General features: G+C 35.2%; 1 protein-coding gene and 1 non-coding gene across 2 annotated transcripts; one reads left to right on the top strand and one right to left on the bottom strand.

The window, feature by feature from the left end:
• The first annotated feature begins 1,380 nt into the window (after window positions 1–1,380).
• Window positions 1,381–20,086, top strand: adam8b (ADAM metallopeptidase domain 8b). Its single transcript, XM_007251305.4, has 21 exons — window positions 1,381–1,685; window positions 3,606–3,709; window positions 3,880–3,962; window positions 4,096–4,174; window positions 4,513–4,589; window positions 6,006–6,180; window positions 7,127–7,192; window positions 7,305–7,376; window positions 8,278–8,447; window positions 8,543–8,624; window positions 8,865–9,001; window positions 10,196–10,376; window positions 10,585–10,674; window positions 12,589–12,784; window positions 13,880–13,982; window positions 14,409–14,577; window positions 14,671–14,751; window positions 16,141–16,225; window positions 16,335–16,455; window positions 17,448–17,568; window positions 17,838–20,086. Exons 1-21 carry the CDS (start codon window positions 1,631–1,633, stop codon window positions 17,892–17,894), a joined length of 2,304 nt encoding a protein of 767 aa, XP_007251367.3. The 5' UTR covers window positions 1,381–1,630; the 3' UTR covers window positions 17,895–20,086.
• On the bottom strand, window positions 3,351–3,470 carry LOC125781371 (U6atac minor spliceosomal RNA). Its single transcript, XR_007424602.1, has one exon. It is a non-coding gene; the product is annotated as a U6atac minor spliceosomal RNA (small nuclear RNA).
• Window positions 20,087–21,363: the final 1,277 nt, after the last annotated feature.

The raw sequence follows: 21,363 nt of genomic DNA, 5'->3' as shown, positions 1-21,363 counted from the left end.
GGAACTAAGGAGCACGAGAATAAACAAGATAAATATAAACTACAAACAAAGAGGGAGACTATACAAGGAAAACAAATGAATAATGAAACAAGACTATGAACAAAACAAAGCAGAGACAATTACCAGGAATAAACAAGATAAACAAGGAACTAAAACAAGACGGGATAAACACAGAGCAGAAAACCTAGGAGCACAGGAATAAACACAAGAAACAGAGGTACGACAAACAACAGGGGTTAGTGCAAAGACCGACGAAGGACAAGTGACAGAGGAGGGCTATTTAACACACAAGGGAAGTGGAAACACCTGGGGCTAGGGGGCGGAGCTACAAATTGACACAGGTGGAAAAGTACTGGGACAGAACACAGAGGCACAGGTCACGTGGAACACACACAGGCACGAGGACAGACAGGACATGACAGTATGGGCTATAAATGTTTGTACATGTGTTGTTACTGGAACCCAGTCAGTCTCTTTAAATGGGCCCCATTATTACAGTCCACCGTAATCTCACAAAGGTCTCATCTAAACCCCACGTATACAGTATACAATCCAGATGGGGTCCAAAAATAACCCCCCTAATCCCATATGCAGGGCCAACATTAATACATTTCTGTTTTGTTTTGTAATATTACACTTTAGACTTAATCTGTTTGAGTTGGTTTTCAGAAATCCTGATTATGTTTTCAGGTTAAACAGTTAAGAAATATGAAATAATATCTGTAAGCACAAATGAAGAAGTTACACAGCAGACCTGCACAGTTAAAACAACCTTGATTTTGAGGTAGTGGGTTGGGTTGGGTTGAGTTGAGGTGGGCTGGGATATGGTGGGGAATTACCAAAACAATCTTAAGAAGGGAATTATATAGAAATTATGTTATATAGAAATTATATTGAAATATATAGAAAAATATTATTCTAAAAAAAAAAAAATCTGGAAATATTTGCTGAATTTAGATTTTAGACAAATTACAATAGGTGAGACTATAGTATTTAAATATAAATGATTTGATTATTTAAGAGTGTTTTTACAAAAAGATCATAGGACATTATAAACATATTAAATCATTGTAGATTTAATTGTAGATGTTAAAGTCTAAATTTCTATCTATCTATCTATCTAATTCACTTGATTCAAACATGTTTATCACTACTATATGATTAAAATACAGTACGACCACATGTATGCAAATGTAAAATTAAACGTGTGTAGATGAGATATTTTATTTTCATTACATATTTATATGGGAATGATGAAAAAAAATTACTCAGTTTTTAATTAATAATATATATATATATATATATATATATATATATATATATATATATATATATATATATATATATATATATATATATATATATTTTCTTTTTTTTTGATGTTTAAAGCTGAGTCTCCCCCTGTTACTCAGCAGTAATGAGCTCAGTGCTGTATCTGCTCTGTAGGGATCGCGTTTCCTTTACTTCAGTCTTTTGAGTCACAGGAGTGACGTAATTTACGGGATGTCAAACCCGTCCAAGCCCCGCCTGTTTTGTGTTAGGGGGGCGGGGCTCTGCGGCTCCTTTTCTTGTTCATGTCGGTCTTTCTGTTTTTATAACATGTGAAGAGGGATTACTGTGAGGACACGCCATGCAGTTTATTACTGTTATTACTGCTCTTATCCTCTCCTCTCTGCCTGACTGGGGTAAGTTTTATTTATAATCTCTTTCACTTTCTTTTTCAGCTCTTATTTTTGACAGAACTTGCTCGACTAGACTTAAACTCCCAGAAAACGTGTTTATTTTAAAGTAACTTTATAGTCTCACTTAGAAGCTTTTACAAACAACCTGAGATATAAAAGTGTCAGCTATAAAACCCTGAAGTGTTAAGTGTTCTCTAAAACTACAGAGGAATTAACTACTACATTACTACAATCAGCATGTACTGTATCAGCACTGCAGCTGCTGAAGCAAATACACTGTGTTCTTCTCTAGTTTGGACCTTTTAAAAATGATTATGCTTAAATTAAAATGATGAATGTGAACAGATAAGCAGTTAAACAAATTAAACAAATATCAGGAGTAATAATAATATGGTATAATATTGTTGCAGTTATCAAATATAAAATAAAACAGATACAACAACAAATATAGATAAATAAAGATGAAATTGTCCTGTATATAAACGTAAAGTAGAAATATTGTATATAACTAAAATAATGTGCAAATAAACAGCAAGTCAAAATATGTGCAGTCGAGATATTACAGATGCAATCAGTGTTCTAGTACTGATGTACCAGTGCTGTAAATACATAAGGTATGACAAATATATGTAAAAATTTATGTAAAAATAATAATGTAATAAAAATATGTAATAATTGAAGTGCCCTTAGCAATATATAAATGTAATTTTTTTAAAATATAAAATGTGAGTTGCAATATAGTTGAGTTTTGGAGAAAGTGGGGAGAGACTCTATATATATAAATGAAAAAATTAGAGACCACCTAAAAATGATGAGTTTCTTTGATTTTACCAAATTGAAAACCTCTGGAATATAATCAAGAGAAAGTTTCCCAAAAGCAGTGTGTAAGACTGGTGGAGTAGAACATGCCAAAATGCATGAAAACTGTAATTAAAAATCAAGGTTATTCAACCAAATATTAATTTCTTGTTTTCTTTGCATTATTTGAGGTATGAAAGCTCTGCATATGTTTTGTTATTTCCGCCATTTCTCATTTTCTGCAAATAAATGCTGTAAATGACAATATTTTTATTTGGAATTTGGGAGAAATGTACGTAGTTGTTTATTTTGTCTGCTAGAAGAACAGGCATATTTAAGCTTTTGTCTTTACACTTGTACAAGTGTCTGTAATAACTGTGTATTTACACATTATCAACCCCAGCAATAACACCGTGAGGACTGGTGATGAAACCACTGTTACAGGCACATTACAGTAGTACAGCTTGCGTAATTACACACTTGCCTCAGCTTCAGTTTGACTCAATAAACGACATAAAAGTGTATCTTAATAACTGTGAAAGGAAGTTTAGAAGTTCATATAAATAAAGTTACTCTCCTGTCATTACACATTTAAGAGCTATTGAGAGGCACTTCAGAACTGAAGTTAGTACAAATGTGTATTGGAAAAGTATGCTGCACTTCAGTTTTTTTGGCAGATTATTGTTATATTACTTCATTTCTGTTACCTTTGTTAATTTGTTACACTATTATTGATTCATTTAAAATCAGATTTTTCAGAAGTTGCTGTTTAAAAAAATAGACATTTAAACATGTTTAGATTGGTTAGTTTCTGCCCCGAACCCACAACTATGTAATCAGTAACACAGAACCTCTGTGCCACCACTAACCTAAATGTGGTTAGAGGAGCCACAAAGTGAGTGAAACGTTCTTATGTGTGCTGTAAACCCAAAAAGAGTTCCTCCAGTCTTGCAAATGGGAGTACTGACCTTCTCTCCATTCATACTTCTAATGGCTAATCAACTAGTTCACTTATTTTGGTATTATAAAAGTAATTTTAGATTATAATTTAACCAGTATTAATCATACAACATTTCATTAATTTCCCAGCCTGTTAGTTTTATCTCAGGACTTTTTTATTTCCAGGATGCTTCTCTGAGACTGTCCGTACACTGAGCCATGTGGAGAGATACAATGTAATAAGACTTCAGAAACTGAGCAGCCGGAGCCGGAGGAGCATCTCTAACCAGGTAGACCCCTTACATCCCACTAAATGCAGCTGTTCTAGACACTAACACAACAACTTCTTATAACATTTGCAGCTACCAGCTTTACCCTTAGTCTGGGTTATGTTTTCTGAAAAATAAAAACAGTAACATATCTGCTACATAAATATTATCATATTTATTTAATCCAACAGGAACCAGAGCAGTATCCTGAGAATCTTCGCTATCAGTTGTTCATGGATGGAAATAGTCACACAATTAATTTGGAGAAAAACAGGTAAAACCGTTTAAAATTGTGCTGCATTGTGCAACTACCATATCAGCTACAATATTGGTTCAGTTCTTTTTTAAATTATTTTGCATGGCTTATTTCTTGTATAGTAATATTTAACATTTTGTTGAACATTTAGACTGCTGGTTGGACATAATTACACTGAAATATTTTATAAAGAGGATGGATCAACTGTGAACACGTTTCCCAGTCTTGAGGTAAGTTGATCTCTTTATCTCTTTATAATACTGGAAAACAGTGCCCAGTGGTCAGATCAACTTCTTGTGATTTAACCTCTTAAACCGCATCAGTTCAGTTCTGCTTTATTGTAATTTGTCACATAAGCTTTAAAATGCCTTCATCTTAATTTAAAAGTTACAATGTACAATGGTACAATGTATTTTATACATTGCCAAAAAAAGTAATTATGGGTTCCTTTCTATTTGCTGTATATTTAGTCAGCTGTACTGATATCATGTATAATGTATATTGTAATTTGTTTTATGTATCATTAATAAGGCTAATAAGTAAAAATGAAGAGCTTTCTGTTTTGCAGGATCACTGTTATTATCACGGCCATATTGAGGGTATGGAGGACTCGTCAGTTAGTGTTGGAATCTGCTCTGGAATGAGGTATTTACTGAAATCATTAAAATGTGAGCACACAACCACTCCAGAAAATGCAGAGTGATTGAGGCTGATTTGCTTTTCCTGACATTGGTGAAAAGTCTCCCGATATCAGAGTGATTGTAAACGTTATAAAAAGTTCTTTCCAGATTATCCCGTAGCAATTTTTATCTCCACCCCAGTTGTGAATCATAAATATGAAGCATTGCTAAAGTTTATGACTCAGTATCCTACAGATTCTCTGGTGGAAAACGGGACTTTGACCTCATGACTGAAAACTGTCAACCAATAAGAGCTAAGCTAAACGGCTACACAGGGTGTATAGAGGTGTTTTTTTAAGTGAACAGTATACACTGCCTGACCAAAAAAAAAGTCACCTCCTAAGCAAACTTTAACTAAAAAACTAAAAAAAAAAGTCGTCACCTGGATTTAACTAAGAAAATGATCTGAGGTTGCTGCAGTTGGTCAGGTCTGGGTTTAGCAACAGTATGTGAATGAAAAAATGAGGTCAGCTGACTACCTGAATAAATAAAGATCTTGGTGAAAAATGAATGCAACTCTGGACCAGTGAGTTTTGTGGCTTTCTCGGTCACATGACATCAGTTTAATGTAGCTCCTCCATATCCACTCGCTGTTGTGTTTACATGGATCTCCGTGGAAACGCGTTCCCAAAGTGTAATTATGGTGCATAGCAGTGGACAAATAGCTATTTTATTAAATGAGAAGAGACGAAACTCAGAGTCTGGAAAGGACTAAAATTACCGGAGGACCACGGAGTTTAGTGAAAAACGGTAGGTAATTCAGCCTGTAATTGTCTTAGGGGACGTATGAGAAAAACACGTACATGGTTGTTCCGGATGGGAATAAAATCACAGAGGACCACCTCCAAAAAAGAGAAAATGACCCCAGGACCCCCTGAGAAACTAATCCCGCCCACATAGGGCTTTGGAGTGTGTGATTTTTTTTTTGCCAGGCAGTGTATATACATTTAGATAACTATAGCCGTATCTTAAACTTATGTGTGCAGCGTAAATATGTATGTATAGATGTGTATATTCACCTCAAGCTCACATTGCAGTACATATATGTTCTGCTGACTCTTTCTGTTGAGCCATGGATGGTTTCATGAACAGAATGAGCTCACAACTACCATAACCATAGATTGTGTACATACAGTTTGTGAAAAATTTCCAGAAGGTTTTGAGGACCATAGCCACTGGATGGGGTTGGTGAATGATGTTAAAGTGTGTGCTGTTTTATTCAGGGCAGATAGTGTAGTGTGTGTGTGAAGGGTGATAACCAACAATTCGCTCACATTTTCAATATAATGATAAAAAAAAATCCTGGTGTGATAGTATGAGCCAGGTTTAATACATGATTGTGACAGTAACACACAAGATGTTTCTGTTTTTGTTTCTGCAGAGGTTTTGTTCGGGCTGAGCAGCAGTTGTACCTGATTGAGCCCTTGAGTGACAGCACTGAGGGAGACCATGCCCTCTATAAGCAAGAAGATCTGAGGAGGAATAAGAGAGGGACAAATAACACTGTTTACGACCATGAACCCAGATTGGCAGCCCTTTTCAAACGCAGTAGCAGGGTGTGTATTTTGATTTTTACTGCAGTAAGAAATGGATTCACCCCCCTCTCTGTGCTCTACCCATGAATGTGTTCAGGCATAGATTCAGTTGGTAGATTGGACAAGCTTTACAGCTTTTCTTTTCATCTGACAAAGTAACTGATTTTAACCCTTAAAATGTATATATATATATATATATATATATATATATATATATATATATTGTATAATGTATATAAATATATATATTTTTTTCTTTTATTATTCTTGTTATTTAATAACTAGAGTGACTCACCTGTGCTCGAGCTTCATAAGTGAATAATATATGCTTAGACCACAGTCTGATTCAGGGTTGTAAAGTCCTACTGGTTAAACATCAATAACTACATTATTAGTCAAAAGTTTGGACACACTATCACGCTCAGTGTTTTCATTTATTTATTTATTTTTTTCCTACATTGTAAGTTACTACTAAAGTCATCCAGGCTTTGAAGGAACACATACGGATTAATGTAGTAACTTAAAAGTGTTAAATAAAAATACTCTGTGCAACATCTAAGGGGGTTCTTATGTGGGGTGCTGCTAACTGGCAGTTTCTGAGGCTGGTAAATCTAATAAAGAGGTTACTCTTGGTCTTCCTTTATTTGGGAGGTCCTGATGAGAGCCAGTTTCATCATTAAATTTTTGAAGTGTTTTTTCTTTACTAAGTTGAGTAGATCTTGCCACAATATGGATTAGAACATTGTTTAAATAGAGCTGTTCACATTCTACCAACTCTACCTCTTCACAACACAGCTGATGCTCTCAAACATCAGTTATCTAAGTAAGAGGTGCCTACTTTGAATAATATTAAACTTATTTTAAAATAGTTTAACATCTTATCCATATTTTTTCTTCAAGGTTTGGATGTGTTAATATATTAGTATTATTCTACAATGCAATTATTTTTATATATATTTTTTTCCAGAAAGGCAGTTCTGCATTTCGTACAAGGAGATATGTGGAGTTGTTCCTTGTCGTGGACAATGCTGAGGTAAGAACATTTTTAAGTACCTGAAAAATATTATTGAACAGGTTTTTGTTTTTGTTTCTGTAATCTAGTCACACTCGAATAACAATCATAAACTATTTTGTTTCTGTTGCAGTACAAAAACTTTGACTCAAACGCTGGTAGAGTTCGAGCGAGGATGCTGGAAGTCATGAATCATGTTGATAAGGTGACTTTTCTTACTGTTTGCTTCCAAATTGCATGTGGATAGACTGCACATGATATGCAGAAGTGACAACATGTACTGCAAAAAATGTATTGGGAAGTCAAGTACAGTTTGGGTCTTCCTAGCATATATATGTATATGATTTGAAGAAATTGATCAAACTCCTGTAATAATTGTTTCTCTAGATATATTTGTTAAAAAAAATCAACTTTAGTTAAGTTGTCGGAAATGTGAGAACCATTTCTTAGCAAAAGTAATCTAATTAAATACTGGTGAAGCCAAAGAATTACACCGTTTGAATTGGTTGAATGTGGTTTATACACGGCCTGGCCAAAAAAAAAAGGCCACACACTCTAATATTTTGTCGGACCACCTTTAACTTTGATTGAGGGGCACATTCACTGTGGCATTGTTTCAATAAGCTTCTGCAATTTTACAAAATTGATTTCAATACAGTGTTGCATTAATTTTTCACCAAGATCGTGCAGCAGAGTCTGACCTCTGCACAAAGCCTTCTCTATTCAGCACATCCCAAAGATTCTCAATGAGGTTAAGGTTTGGACTCTGTGGTGGAGAATCCATGTGTGAAAATGATGATCCTATGCTGCCTGAACTTTGCACTCTTTCACAATTCCAGCCCCATGAATCCTGGCATTGTCATCTTGGAATTAAAAAATCTATTGATGGAATAACCTGGTCTATATTCAGTATATTCAGGTAGTCAGCTGACCTTATTCTTTCAGCACATACTGTTGCTGAACCCAGACCTGACCAACTGCAGCATCAACCCCACATCATTTACTTAGTTAAATCCAGGTGGAGAGTTTTTTTTTGGCCAGGAAGTGTATTTCAGTATTTTGTTCATCAGTATGTTACTAAATTCAGATCTTCCCCTCCTCCTCAGCTGTATCGTCCACATAATATTCGAGTGATGCTGGTGGGGTTGGAAGTGTGGACAGCAGGAGATCAGTTTTTGGTCAGTGTGAGTTCTGATGACACTCTTACCAGGTTTATTGAGTGGCGCAAGGACAACCTGTTGAAAAGAGTCAAGCATGATAATGCGCAGTTTGTGACGTGAGTATAACACAAGAGGATCTGGATCATAGTGTTGATTGTGTCATGCAGCTCTGTAGATGATTTTATAATGTTTTTTTCTTCTTTTTGTACAGTGGAATAGACTTTTTGGGTGAAACTGTGGGACTAGCAAACAAGTATGCTATGTGTGCTGTAGGCTCTGGAGGCGTTAATCAGGTATAGTATTTATCTTATAGCAATTAAATATATGTGATGTGCATTTTTTTGCACACATAAAATGACATTCATACTTACATTTTAAACATGTACTTCATTTTAACCTGGGTGGAATTTTAATCATAACATTTTTGGGTGTACATATTTGAAGTACAATTCAAGTACAATTTGTAATTGCAAAAAAAATAAATAAAAAATTTGAGCCAAGAAAACGATTATGTTTATCCCTTTATTACTCAGGATCATAACTCAGATCCTGTGGGCTTGGCCGCCACCATTGCACACGAGATGGGACACAACATGGGCATGTCCCATGATGGGTCACACTGCAGCTGTGGTCTGTTCAACCTTGACTGCATCATGACGGAACGCGTGGGGTGAGATTCTCTTTCATACAAATCAATTATGTGTTTTAATATGTAAATGGAACACTACATACTGTAAATAATAGACAATAGAACCAAAATCCTGCCTAAAAGCTAATTTAACACACATTTTACTTGTTTTAAACTTGTTATTCCCAGTTTAAACTAGTGTTGCCCCAAAATGGATTTGTTTTGTCCGAAACTGATAAAAATTAAACATTTAGAGAAAGACTTATTAATGAATACTTATCATGATTTTCATTTTAGTTTTTGTTTTATTTTGTCTCTTTGATACCATTGCATAATTAAAGAAAAAATTGTATTTTTTTCTTTCTTTTATAAGAAAAAGGCATTACAAAACTACAATTTATGATTAATTATTGAACACTGAACATATATAGGCAGAAATACCCACAAAGCACAGTACATTTTTAGAATTATTCTCCTCAAACCTGCAGCAGTGGGCTCCTCTATTGGCTTCTCATTTTCTAATTTTACAAGCCCAATTACCCAACCCACTCATTAGGGCACTAGTAATACCCCAACACCAGGAGGATGAAGACTAACGCATGCCTCCTACGATGCATGTAGTCAGCCACTGCCTCTTTTTGAACTACTGCTGATGCAGTAGCGGAGGAAAGCGCACCGGCTCGGTTCTGATACATCAGCTCACAGACGCAGCCTTGTGCTGAGCGACATCACCCTTTGGAGTGATTTAGGGGGAGAGCGCCATCTACCTACCTATAGATAGCAAGACCAATTGTGCTCTCTCAGGGCTCTGGCAGCTAATGACAAGGGTCTCCATTGCTGAGACATCATTTTAAGAGAGAATCACTACTTGTTGTTGTTTATTTAATGGTCACTGGTCATTTCTAGCTGTTAAACATGGGAATGGATGGGTCATTCTTTAGGCTTATACTATTACTAATACTATTACTAAAACTAGCAAATTCTAAAGCACCTAAAAGCATAAAAAGGATGAAGATAAAAGAGAATAAATGGATTCTACTGCAGATAATAATCCTTCTTCATACTTCTCAATATCCACAATCCACATTAGATGACCTCAAGAGGTGTAAGCTAAGGCTTTTGCCATGGCTCTCACAAACTCCGACCTAACCATCATCAAGAAAGAATGAAAGAACTGAGAAATCACTTTCAAATCACTCTTTCCTTTGTCCACCTTCTGCCATTTTTCCATTCCAGCAACAGAAACTTTCCGCAGGTCTTCAGTGACTGCAGCCTGGATGAACTGAGTGTGTTTCTGGAGAATGCCAACCCGAGCTGCCTGCTGGATCCCCCCCGCTCAGACAGGCTGTACCAGGGCTCTGTCTGCGGCAATGCTTTCCTGGACCCTGGAGAGGAGTGTGACTGTGGAAGTGTGGAGGTGAGTGCACACATCATCTCCTCCGTCTGACCTCCGTTTAACAGTCCGATCTCTGCATTAATCATCGTATTTCTGCCAGTCAGTCCACTGGGACGTTTAGTCTGTTAAAACATTCTCATACTCAGAGCAGTGTGAGTAATGTAATTGTATGATGACCTCATCTGGTTCAGTGGTGATGACCTGTGTAACGTGTCCTGTTCTCTTGCAGGAGTGTGAGAACCCATGCTGTAACCCCAGAACCTGCACATTTTCGGAGGGTTCTCAGTGTGCGGAGGGAGACTGCTGTGAGAACTGCCAGGTACAGTCTTACAAAACAAAGCAACACAATCTTATTTTGATATCAGGTAGGAGGTGTCAAGTAACCAGTGTTGTGCCAGTTCACAGCTTTTCTGAACTAGTTTAAGTTCAGTTCATACATGCTCAAAGTGAACAGTTCACGTTCAAAGTTTTTGTCCTTAATGGTATTTTTTCCTCACATTACTTTTACTTTTATACTTTAAGTACTTTTAAAAGCAGTACTTTTACACAACCAGGTATCTACCCATACACACTTCCGCTCAGGTACAGCCTTTAAACTTGCCTATAAATGGCAACAGTAACAGTGTATGCTAGTTGTGTTTTAAGTCACGCCCATATGGCTGCATGATTCCCTGGAAGGAAATGACAAATGTGTGTTTAAAGGAAATATTCTCTAAAGGGGAATGCATGGGGGGGGGGGGTTAAAGAGTAGATTATTCAAAAAGTTTGCTATTTTTGCCATTTTTGGTATCACTATTACAACTATATTAATGTGCTCAGACTTACTTGTATAAACTGCCGCAGGAAAATAGAGTGATATTATTATCAGTGGAAAGCGGATGAGCAGAAACACCACAGAGAACCTGCAGTATTTTTTTTTAGAAAACAGAGGGTGGTGCTGTCAAATCTGAGGAGATTAATGACAGTGAAAAGACGTGTACATAAAGGAAGTATAGTAATATTGAAAAAAAAAAACTATTACATAAAATAATGGCATTAAAAACCCATATTAACAAATTAAACATGACCTCTTTATCATTATTATGTGCAGGTTCAAAATTAATTTAAAGTAATTATCAGGTCAGAATATTCTTTTATTTTTAAGTTATTATGTGAGTATTGCATTCCTTGCTCCCGGGCTTCCCTTACAGTTGGAAAGTAGAATTTGCACTTTGAGCCACCCTACACGAAGTAAAAGCTTTACACATGCATTCCTGGACAAGAAGAAAAAGGCACAGCGCTACTACTGAAACGTGAAGGAAGCATGTGGACTGAGGCGGTAGACTAAAATTACTGGATTTTACATGAATATAACTCAAAAGTGTTATGCAGTTCTTGTGAGAATTTCCACGCTTCACAAGAGTACAGAGTAAAAAATTAAGAGAATCATTTCTGTTTCAGTTTTTCTGATTTTGCTGTTTATAGGTATATGCTTGAGTAAAATGAACATTATTGTTTTTTTCTATGAACTTCGGACAACATTTCTCCCAAATTTCAAATTAAAATATTGTCATTTAGAGCATTTATTTGCAGAAAATGAGAAATGGCTGAAATAACAAAAAAGATGACCTCAAATAATGCAGAAAGAAAACTAGTTCATATTCATAAAGTTTTAAGAGTTCAGAAATCAATATTTGGTGGAATAACCCTGTTTTTTTATTCATAGTTTTCATGCATCTTTGCATGTTCTTCTCCACCAGTCTTACACACTGCTTTTGGATAACTTTATGCCTTTACTCCTGGTGCAAAAAATTTAAGCAGTTCAGCTTGGTTTGATGGTTTGTGATCATCCATTATATTCCAGAGGTTTTCAATTTGGTAAAATCAAAGAAACTCATCGTTTTTAAGTGGCCTCTTATTTTTTTATCCAGAGCTGTGGATGCTATTCTATTGAAGACACTGCAGGTATTTTTTGTGGTAAAACACTACAAATTAAGAGTTTATTTTTATTTTTAAACATGGTGACCTTTAGAAAACAGTCACTTAAGAGTGGCTTAGTGCATAATACAAGTCCCTCACTCATAACCCCTCTTACTTCAGTCTGATAGGCTGCAACCAGATGACTAATTCTTCTGGTCATTGAAGGTTTCCACGAAATACGTTAAATAAGAGGTTCATCAGAAGAAGTGGTTTTAAGAAGTTAAATTATAAATAGTTCTGTGGTTGAATCTGTTCCTCTTCTTCTGCTTTCCAGATAAAACAGGCTGGCAGTGTGTGCAGGGCCTCAGCGAGTGACTGTGATCTGGAGGAGTACTGCACTGGACTGTCAGAGAAGTGTCCTGAAGATGACTTTAAAATGAACGGTATCCCCTGTGGCTTTGGTAGCAGTTACTGCTATAATGGCCAATGCCCAACTCATCTCCAGCACTGTCAGAGGCTGTGGGGAAAAGGTAATTTACACAACACTCTGTGATAACCTGCTGCAGCCAGTAGACATGACAGTCCTACTGCTTTTTAAAGCATAAAATGATAATATTTGAGTCATAATTTTCAATAATATGGGTCATGCTAATTTTATTCGCTTAATTTTATTTATAAAATCATTTAGACTATGCACATTGAAATAGTAACCACTTAATGTTTGGAATTTTATTTGTATAATAGTTCAGTTTATTTTAAACATACCACAGAATGCATTAATTTAAGAACATATTGAAAGTATGTGAGGTTGGTTGGGGGAAAATGCTCAAATAAGTCGAGAGGATAATCAGAAACTATCAAACCAAGCTAAACTGCTTGAACGTTTACACCAGGAGTGGCATAAAGTTATCCAAAAGCAGTGTGTAAGACTGGTGAAGGAGAACATGCTAAGATGCATGAAAACTGTGATTAAAAAACAGGGTTATTCCACCAAATATTGATTTCTGAACTATTAAAACTTTATGAATATGAACTTGTTTTCTTTGTATTATTTGAGGTCTGAAATCTCTGCATCTTTTATGTTATTTCAGCCATTTCTCATTTTCTGCAAATAAATGCTCTAAATGACAATATTTTTATTTGTTATTTGGGAGAAATGTTGTCTGTAGTTTATTGAATAAAACAACAAAGTTCATTATACTCAAACATACAACTATAAATAGCAAAATCAGAGAAACTGATTCAGAAACTGAAGTGGTCTCTTAATTTTTTCCCAGAGCTGTATATATAAAAAAGCTCTGGTTTACATCCATGAGATGGCCCACATTCACATACAAGCAAACGTAGAGTCTATAATGGATAATCTTGCCAGCACCTCATTACTTCTTTTTAGGTTTTATGAGTAAATGTATGTTCTGACTGTTATGTAACAGTTTGGGAATTTTGGACCTTTTTACAGTTGTTTTGTTTTTGCAGTAGGAGACTGCAGTGCTTAAGTTTAAGAAAACGTCTATTCCACAACAAAAGTGCTTATATCAAATAAAAAGTGATGATTGCAGATTTAAAGAGTAGTCGGTAACCTTTGTGATACAGTATAAATGGACCCCTGCCTTTTCTTTTTGCAGACGCTAAAGTGGCTTCAGACACTTGCTTCTTCAAGAACACCTTTGGGCACAGTGATTCTCACTGTGGAAGGACTAAAGATGGCTTTAAACCCTGTGAAGTAGAGTAAGTTACCATTCTCTCAATCAATGAGTTCACAGAATAATTCAGTTATACAAAAATTAAATCCTGTGTTAAGAAAATTACATTACATTTGGCAGACGCTTTTGTCCAAAGCGACTTACAATATTGAACTTTACATTACAATTTTGAACACATTACAATTTCAAACTTCCACTTCGTGTCACAATCTAACATTAAATTTAATGTTAATTTAATTATAAAATTATGCACTTCCGATTTGATCACAGTTGACTTTAAATCACTTGAAGACTTTTATACATTAGGTTAATTGTAATTTATTATAATCAATTCTGATATTTCACAATCAATGTATCATAAACTTCAGATAAATGTATCCCACCACTTTGTATAATATATACAATTCTTCAGTTTTGTTGGTTACTGAGTGTTGTGATGTTATTTGTGCAGAGATATGCACTGTGGAAGTATATTTTGCGTTGGAGGAAATACGCTCCCTGTCACCGGGCTGAAAGCTACTCTGCAGATTAAAGATAAGATCTGTAACATAGTCGGCGAGCGGTTCGAGGAAGATGAACTGAGCATGGTGCCGACGGGAACCAAATGTGGGCATAATAAAGTAAGTATTTCAGATCACTGTGTTTGGACTGTGATGTAGCTGCTCGTGACTCTGAAATGTAAATTTAGTTGCATTTTGTTTTGGATTCAACAGGTGTGTTTTGCTAATGTGTGCCAAGATTTGAAAGTGTACGATATGAGAGACGACTGCTCGTCAAAGTGCAGCGGCCGCGGGGTGAGACTCTTAACATATCAAATGAATATAATACGGCAGTAATAGGTAGTATTGTGACCAAAATTACTTATTGTCATGGTGTTGTTAAAATATGTGGAAGTATTTTAAGAAGCACTAGAACACAGGAGGCAGATCTGTACAATATTAGACTTAAAGTATATAGATATTTTAATGTTTTGGCCTATTGGAATACATTACTTTTTGAAGTTTTGTTCCCAAAATGTTTTTAATTATTTAAAATAATTCTTAACTGCTCTTAATTTTACAGTAACTACTATAACTAATAAGAAGCTTTTTTTTAGAAACCCCTATAAACTGTCCAGTAACTACTATGGATCATTCAGTATTTAATATGAGTTTTTCAGTTACTACTATAGATTGTTTAGTATCTACTATGACTTTTTCTGTATTTACTATAGCTTATTCAGTATCCACTATGAATGTTCCAGTATTTACTATGGATCTTTCACTATCCACTATGAATTTCTCAGTTACTGCTATGGATTGGTGAGCACCCATTATGAATTTTTCAGTATTAACTATGAATTTTTCGGTATTTACTATTGATTGTTCAGTATTTACTAGGATTTTTTCTGAATGTACAATTTACTTTTCAGTACGGTTCCAATCACCACTATGGCTTAATCAGTTTCCATTATGAATCTGTTCAAAAACTACAGTGGATTAATCAGTATCTACTATGATTTTATTCAGTTACTGCTATAGATTATTCAGTACCATTATAAAAGTTCCAGTAACCACTATGGAGTATTCAGTTTCTGCTATGAATTTTTCATTAACTACTATGAATAATCCAGTATCCACTATGATTTTTTTTCTTTACTGGCACCATTTTTCTTTACTGATAATCCATTGTAAATACTGAAAAATAAAATTTAATATCCACTATTAATTTTTCGGTTACAACAATGGATAATCCAGTATCCGCTCTGAATTTCTTTCCTTTGCTGAAACATTCATAGTGGATACAGAATAATCCATAGTAAATACTGAAAAAATCTGATTAGTATCCACTATGAATCTATCAGGTATCACTATGGATAATCCAGTGTTTACTATGATTTTTTTCTTTACTGAAAGTTTATGGTGGATACCAAATAATCCATAGTAAGTTCGCTAAGTTTTTTTCAGTAGATACCATACATTATTCAGTACGACCACAAACATTACAGTAACCACTATGGATTATTCAGTATTATATATATTAACAATATAGTAACTATTATCAGTTATTCATAATCCATTGTAAATGAAGTAGTATCCACTATGAATGATTAGATTTTAGAGTTTAAGTGAGGATTGAAAGTGTGCATACAGGTCATTAGGGGTTAAAGGGTTAAACCCATCTTTCTGTGTCTGTATCGGCAGGTTTGTGATCACAGGAAACAGTGCCACTGTGATTCTGGTTGGGCTCCACCGTACTGTGATATCAAATACACTGACCTGCCTTCTGGTAAATCCCTCAGCTTTACTCATGATCTCACAGATGAGTCGCCCGCAGTTTTAACAGAGAGGCATTCTAGTGCAGTTCTCCTGATGATTTTTTACATTTCGTTTCACAGGAAAAGAGGCAATCATCGGCGTCTCAGCAGCGGTGGGAGTGCTGCTGCTGCTGCTGGCTGCAGGTTTTGGAGGTTGGATTTATCATAAAAGGAAAACGAACACCAGATCTAGTCAGAACATGTGAGTTACCTTACTGTTTTAGGGCCAAAAAGAAGACTTTGAGAATAAAATCAGAATATTTAGAGAATAATGTTGTATTATTTTAAGATTAAAGTGGCATCCTACCAGGAATATTGTATTATTATGCATTAGAGTTTGTAAAACAAAAGGGTAACCACTTCAAGACAGCAAGAGAAATCACTGGCAGTGCCCGTCTACAGGACTATCAGCTGTTATATCTCCAGCATATTAGTGTGGTGCCGTGTTGTCTGATTTTTGGGAAACTCTATGGCCATAATATTTGAATTTTCCTGCTTACAGAAACACTTATATAATTAAAGTTATAATTTTATGACTGTAATTTCAAAATAACTGTGACTTTATTCTTAAAGTATTCTGAAATTATTCTCAAAATATTACAAATGTATTCGCAAAATATTATGACAATTCTTATATGTTTACAAATGTATTCTCAAAATATTTCAAATTTATTCTCAAAATAGTATGACTTTATTTTCAAAATATATAACATTTATTTGTGAACTATAATTACTTTATTCACAAAAATAAGATTTTTTGTCTAAATATTATAATTTTATTCTTAAAATATTATCACTATTCTCTTAATACGCTATTCTCTTCTCTTATTCTCGAAATATTGAATTGAATATTGAAACATTTATTTATGAAATATGACTTAATTCTCAAAGTACTATGACATAATTCTTAAAATATAAAAAAAATATTTGTAAAATATAACGGCTTTATTCTCAAAATATTATGATTTTAGTGTCAAAATATTTTAACTTCACTTTCAAAATATTACAACTTTATTCTCGAAATAATTTTATTCTAAAAATATTGTGATATATAAAAAATATAGTAAAGTTAATTTTTAATCATTTTAATCATCCAATTTTTAATCAATTTTAATCATTCAGGTATCTTCCAGGTTAGCTATTATAGTTTGTGTGTTCTAAATGTCTGTCTGTCTGTTTGGTTGCTGTTTTCAGTAATGAAGAGCAGTTGAATCCTGGTTATAGAAAACGGCCTCAGATCAGCCAACCTACTTTCATCGAGTCAACTGCAACTCAGGCATGCACCCCCCTTACAGTCCTAATTGCCCCCACACAGGTAAATGATAGATCCCGCCATCTGTTTGACGGCATTCCTGTTTGTCTATTAAGAATCATTCATTAGGGCACACAGAGCTAGTTATCATTCCAAACTGCGCATTTCTATTTACAATGTTACAAAGTTTTAAAAAACTTTAATTTGTATCAGAAAGTTTCCATTTCTAAATGATGTACGGGACAAAGAAGAGAAAATAATATTGATCATCTCTTTGATGATGCATCCGGGGAAAGTTAACTATTGAACTAAAATGTATTTGTTTGTTGCAGACTGCAGAGGATGAAGTGAAAATTGCACGTAGGCCTCCAACCATACCAAGAAGATGACTAGTGGAGGAATCATCATGTAAATCAACAATAGACTGCTCAGTCTCTACCTGACAGCACTGTGGAGGATAGCTTGAGTGACACACAGGATCTGGGTCTGTGTGCTTTTGTTTTAATTCCGAGAGCAGGATCACGTTGGAACCTGCTTAGAATATGTGTGGTGCACTCAGCTAGACTTGAATGTATAAGAAAAAGTTTTAGACTACAGATTTATAGACAGGCAACCACTTTAAAGACCAAACCTGCATTTTTGTTGGGTTTTTGTTTGTTTTGATCCACACTGTCTTAATGTAAAGCACTAAATGTACTGTATATTATTATTTATTATTATTTTATATTCATTGGCACTTTTGTATTATGTGTATATTTAAAAACTGTGAATAAAACTTTTGGTTTTTACTTTTGACTTTTATGAGGCGAAATACACTGCCTGGCCAAAAAAAAAAAAAGTCGTCACCTGGATTTAACTAAGAAAATGATCTGGGGTTGCTGCATTTGGTCAGGTCTGGGTTTATTAACAGTATGTGCTGAAAGAATGAGGTCAGCTGACTACCTGAATATACTGAATGGCCAGGTTATTCAATCAATGGACTTTTTCTATCCTGATGACACAGACATATTCCAAGGATTAATGGGGCTGGAAGTGTGACAGAGTGATTCAGGGAGCATGAGATCATCATGTTCACACATGGATTGAGAGTTCACCACAAAGTCCAGACCTTAATCTTATTGAGAAACTTTGGGATGTGCTAGATGGAGAAGACTTTGTGCAGTGGTCAGACTCTACCATCATCAATGCTGCAAGATCTTGGTGAAAAATGTATGCAACACAGGATTGAAATAAATCTTGTCACATTGCATAAGCTTATCAAAACAATGACACAATGAATCTGTGCCACAATCAAAGCTAAAGGTGGTCCAACGAAATATTAGAGTGTGTGACCTTTTTTTGGTCAGTCAGTTTATTTGATGTGACAGCAAACAAGGGAAAGAAAAACACTAGAGAGTGTTTCCTGTCCTGCCCCACACTGAGGACATTGAACCTACACAGATCACAAGCCAAGTTTAGAACTTTTGCAGCAGCAACATATATTACCTAGTTAAGGTTATTTATTTGCATTTCATTCCATCTCTGGTCCTGAAGGTTTTTCGGAAGGATGTCAAGACTGCAGTACATCCATGTTTTTCTGCAATTGTGTTGTATACCTGGCAACCTGAGGTGTGGAATAGGACTGGGCAATGGACAGAGGGCAATTCACAGACAATTAAAAGAAAAGAGCATACTACCTCTAGCACTGCTGTCAAGAGATGCCAGTGATGAAACATAGTATGTGAAGACATATCCTGATGTTATATTACAGAAAATATAACACACATTATTTTTTTAAATATTTCTATTGCTTCTTTTACACACAGTAACCCAGAACCTTTCTCAGACATTACCTGGAGGAAATATAATTGTGAATGCAAAAGTAATTATATCAACTGCACCAGATTCCCGAACTATGAATAAATACCAAAGTCTGGGTAATGTCTGAATGAGCACATGTGTAAATAGAGCAGATTGTTTCTCAGAGAATTTAAAGTGCGTCATGCCACGGATCCTGCATGCTCCACACAGGCCAGCCTCTTAAGCCTTCTTACACAAGTCTTAAACAATGTGAAACATTTCCTGCATTGAGAATGTATCTAACACAGAAAATATCCAGCTGTTTACTACATGTGTAAACAGGCTACTGCAGAAAATGTACTAGCCTCATTCTACAGACAGAGCTCTGGAGACCACTTCAGTTTCAGTTTAGTATGTAGTACATTTATATATAATATTCAGAATACCTTCTTTTAACATGTTTTAGTCTTTAACTTCCTAAGTCTTAAGAAATGTTTACTTATCTTCTATGCACATGCTTGTGAAATGCTTGTAATTTGAGGTCAGGATCAGTTGTTAGTATGCTGCTGCTTCTGCTTTTTTCTTATTCCTGATGAATTAGAGCATAAATGTTCTACTGCATAACTGCAGACTTAAGACTAAGAATTTATACAGCAATTAGCCATAACATTAATACGATTCGCAGTTGAGGTGAAGAACACTGATTTTCTGCTTCCAGAAAGCAGTTTTAACTAAATTAATTAAAGCTAAGCAAAATAAACAAAACTGTAATTCTTAAAAAATAATAATATATTCAAACGAGTGCTGTATGTTAATCGACACTTATTTCTCTACAGAAACCCATTTATTTGGGTAAGTAAAGCGCTTTTGTTTATTTACAGTAACCTTAAATTTTCAGATTTCTACTAATGCTGGATGCAGCAGCATTAGCATTAGCGGCTAACCGCTAGCAGAGCATAAATGCCACTCAACAGCCTTACAATATGGAAACATGAGTGTTTCAGTAAGCCATATTAGCGATGTTAGCTAGCGGTTCATCCTGCATAGCTTGTTTTAACAGTAATTATGCAGACTACAGGGCGACAATACTCACCTCTGAACGGTGCACAAGCTAGCGCTTAGTGTGGTTAGTGGCTAATGCTAATGCTGCTCCAGCAGTGCTAACTGGGGTTATCAGTAGGCTACAGGCCAAAATACTTACCTCTGATCAGTGAAAGAGCTTAGCGGCTAATGCTAACATTGCTTCAGCCTCAGTGTTGGAGTACTGAAAACTAAAACTTCTGTTTAATGTTGTTCTTCAGCAGAGTGGCTTTACTGCTCCTTACAACCAGACAAGTATAATTTATACATAAGATGCACTGGATTATAAGACACACTGATGATTTTTGGGAAAATTAAAGGATTCCCTGCTCTGGGAATGAAGTTCATTACTCTTGATGTTAAAAAATCCATTGTGACAACTTACCCCATACAGTAATTTCCCACCTGATGGGGCGAGCTGTCACAAGTACACACCCTTTACTCAACTGTCCATAAATCTGAATAATGGTTTCTGATGTAAACAGGCAAAAACAGGTCAAATCAACATGAAGGAACAATTTAAATACGATAAAAATCAGATAAAAATAAACAAGGCATTGAAACCATAATTCTCTAAGTGGTGTTCTTAAATAACTTGTCCCAATTGCATAATACACACAAAGCTACTACTGTATAAGCAGCATACTATTAGCTAATCTTAATATTACACAAGTACACTGAATCTATTTTGTACTAACAGGAAGTGATGAAGCATTTCTATGTAAATAAGGTCACCACTGCAACTTCCCCTGCTGCCCTCACAACTACACTTGTATCGTTATCCACCTTTTTTTTCTAATAATTGCTCTAGACATGAATAGCTTCCTTCTTCCGTTTCACAATGCACTGTGGGAGAATAACAGTGTTTACCGTAACTACACTTAAACCCAAAACCTAACCAGATATAAGAATGTATCTTTGATATTGACTATAATCAACTTCAACACTTATTTAACATCCTATTCCCATAGGTTTAATTGAGCAATGTTTAGAAAAGGT

The sequence above is a fragment of the Astyanax mexicanus genome, chromosome 15, assembly GCF_023375975.1.
Source record: "Astyanax mexicanus isolate ESR-SI-001 chromosome 15, AstMex3_surface, whole genome shotgun sequence".
Taxonomy (NCBI): Eukaryota; Metazoa; Chordata; class Actinopteri; order Characiformes; family Acestrorhamphidae; genus Astyanax; species Astyanax mexicanus.
Note: the sequence above shows the minus strand (reverse complement) of the source record. Positions and strands in the feature narration are given on the sequence as shown.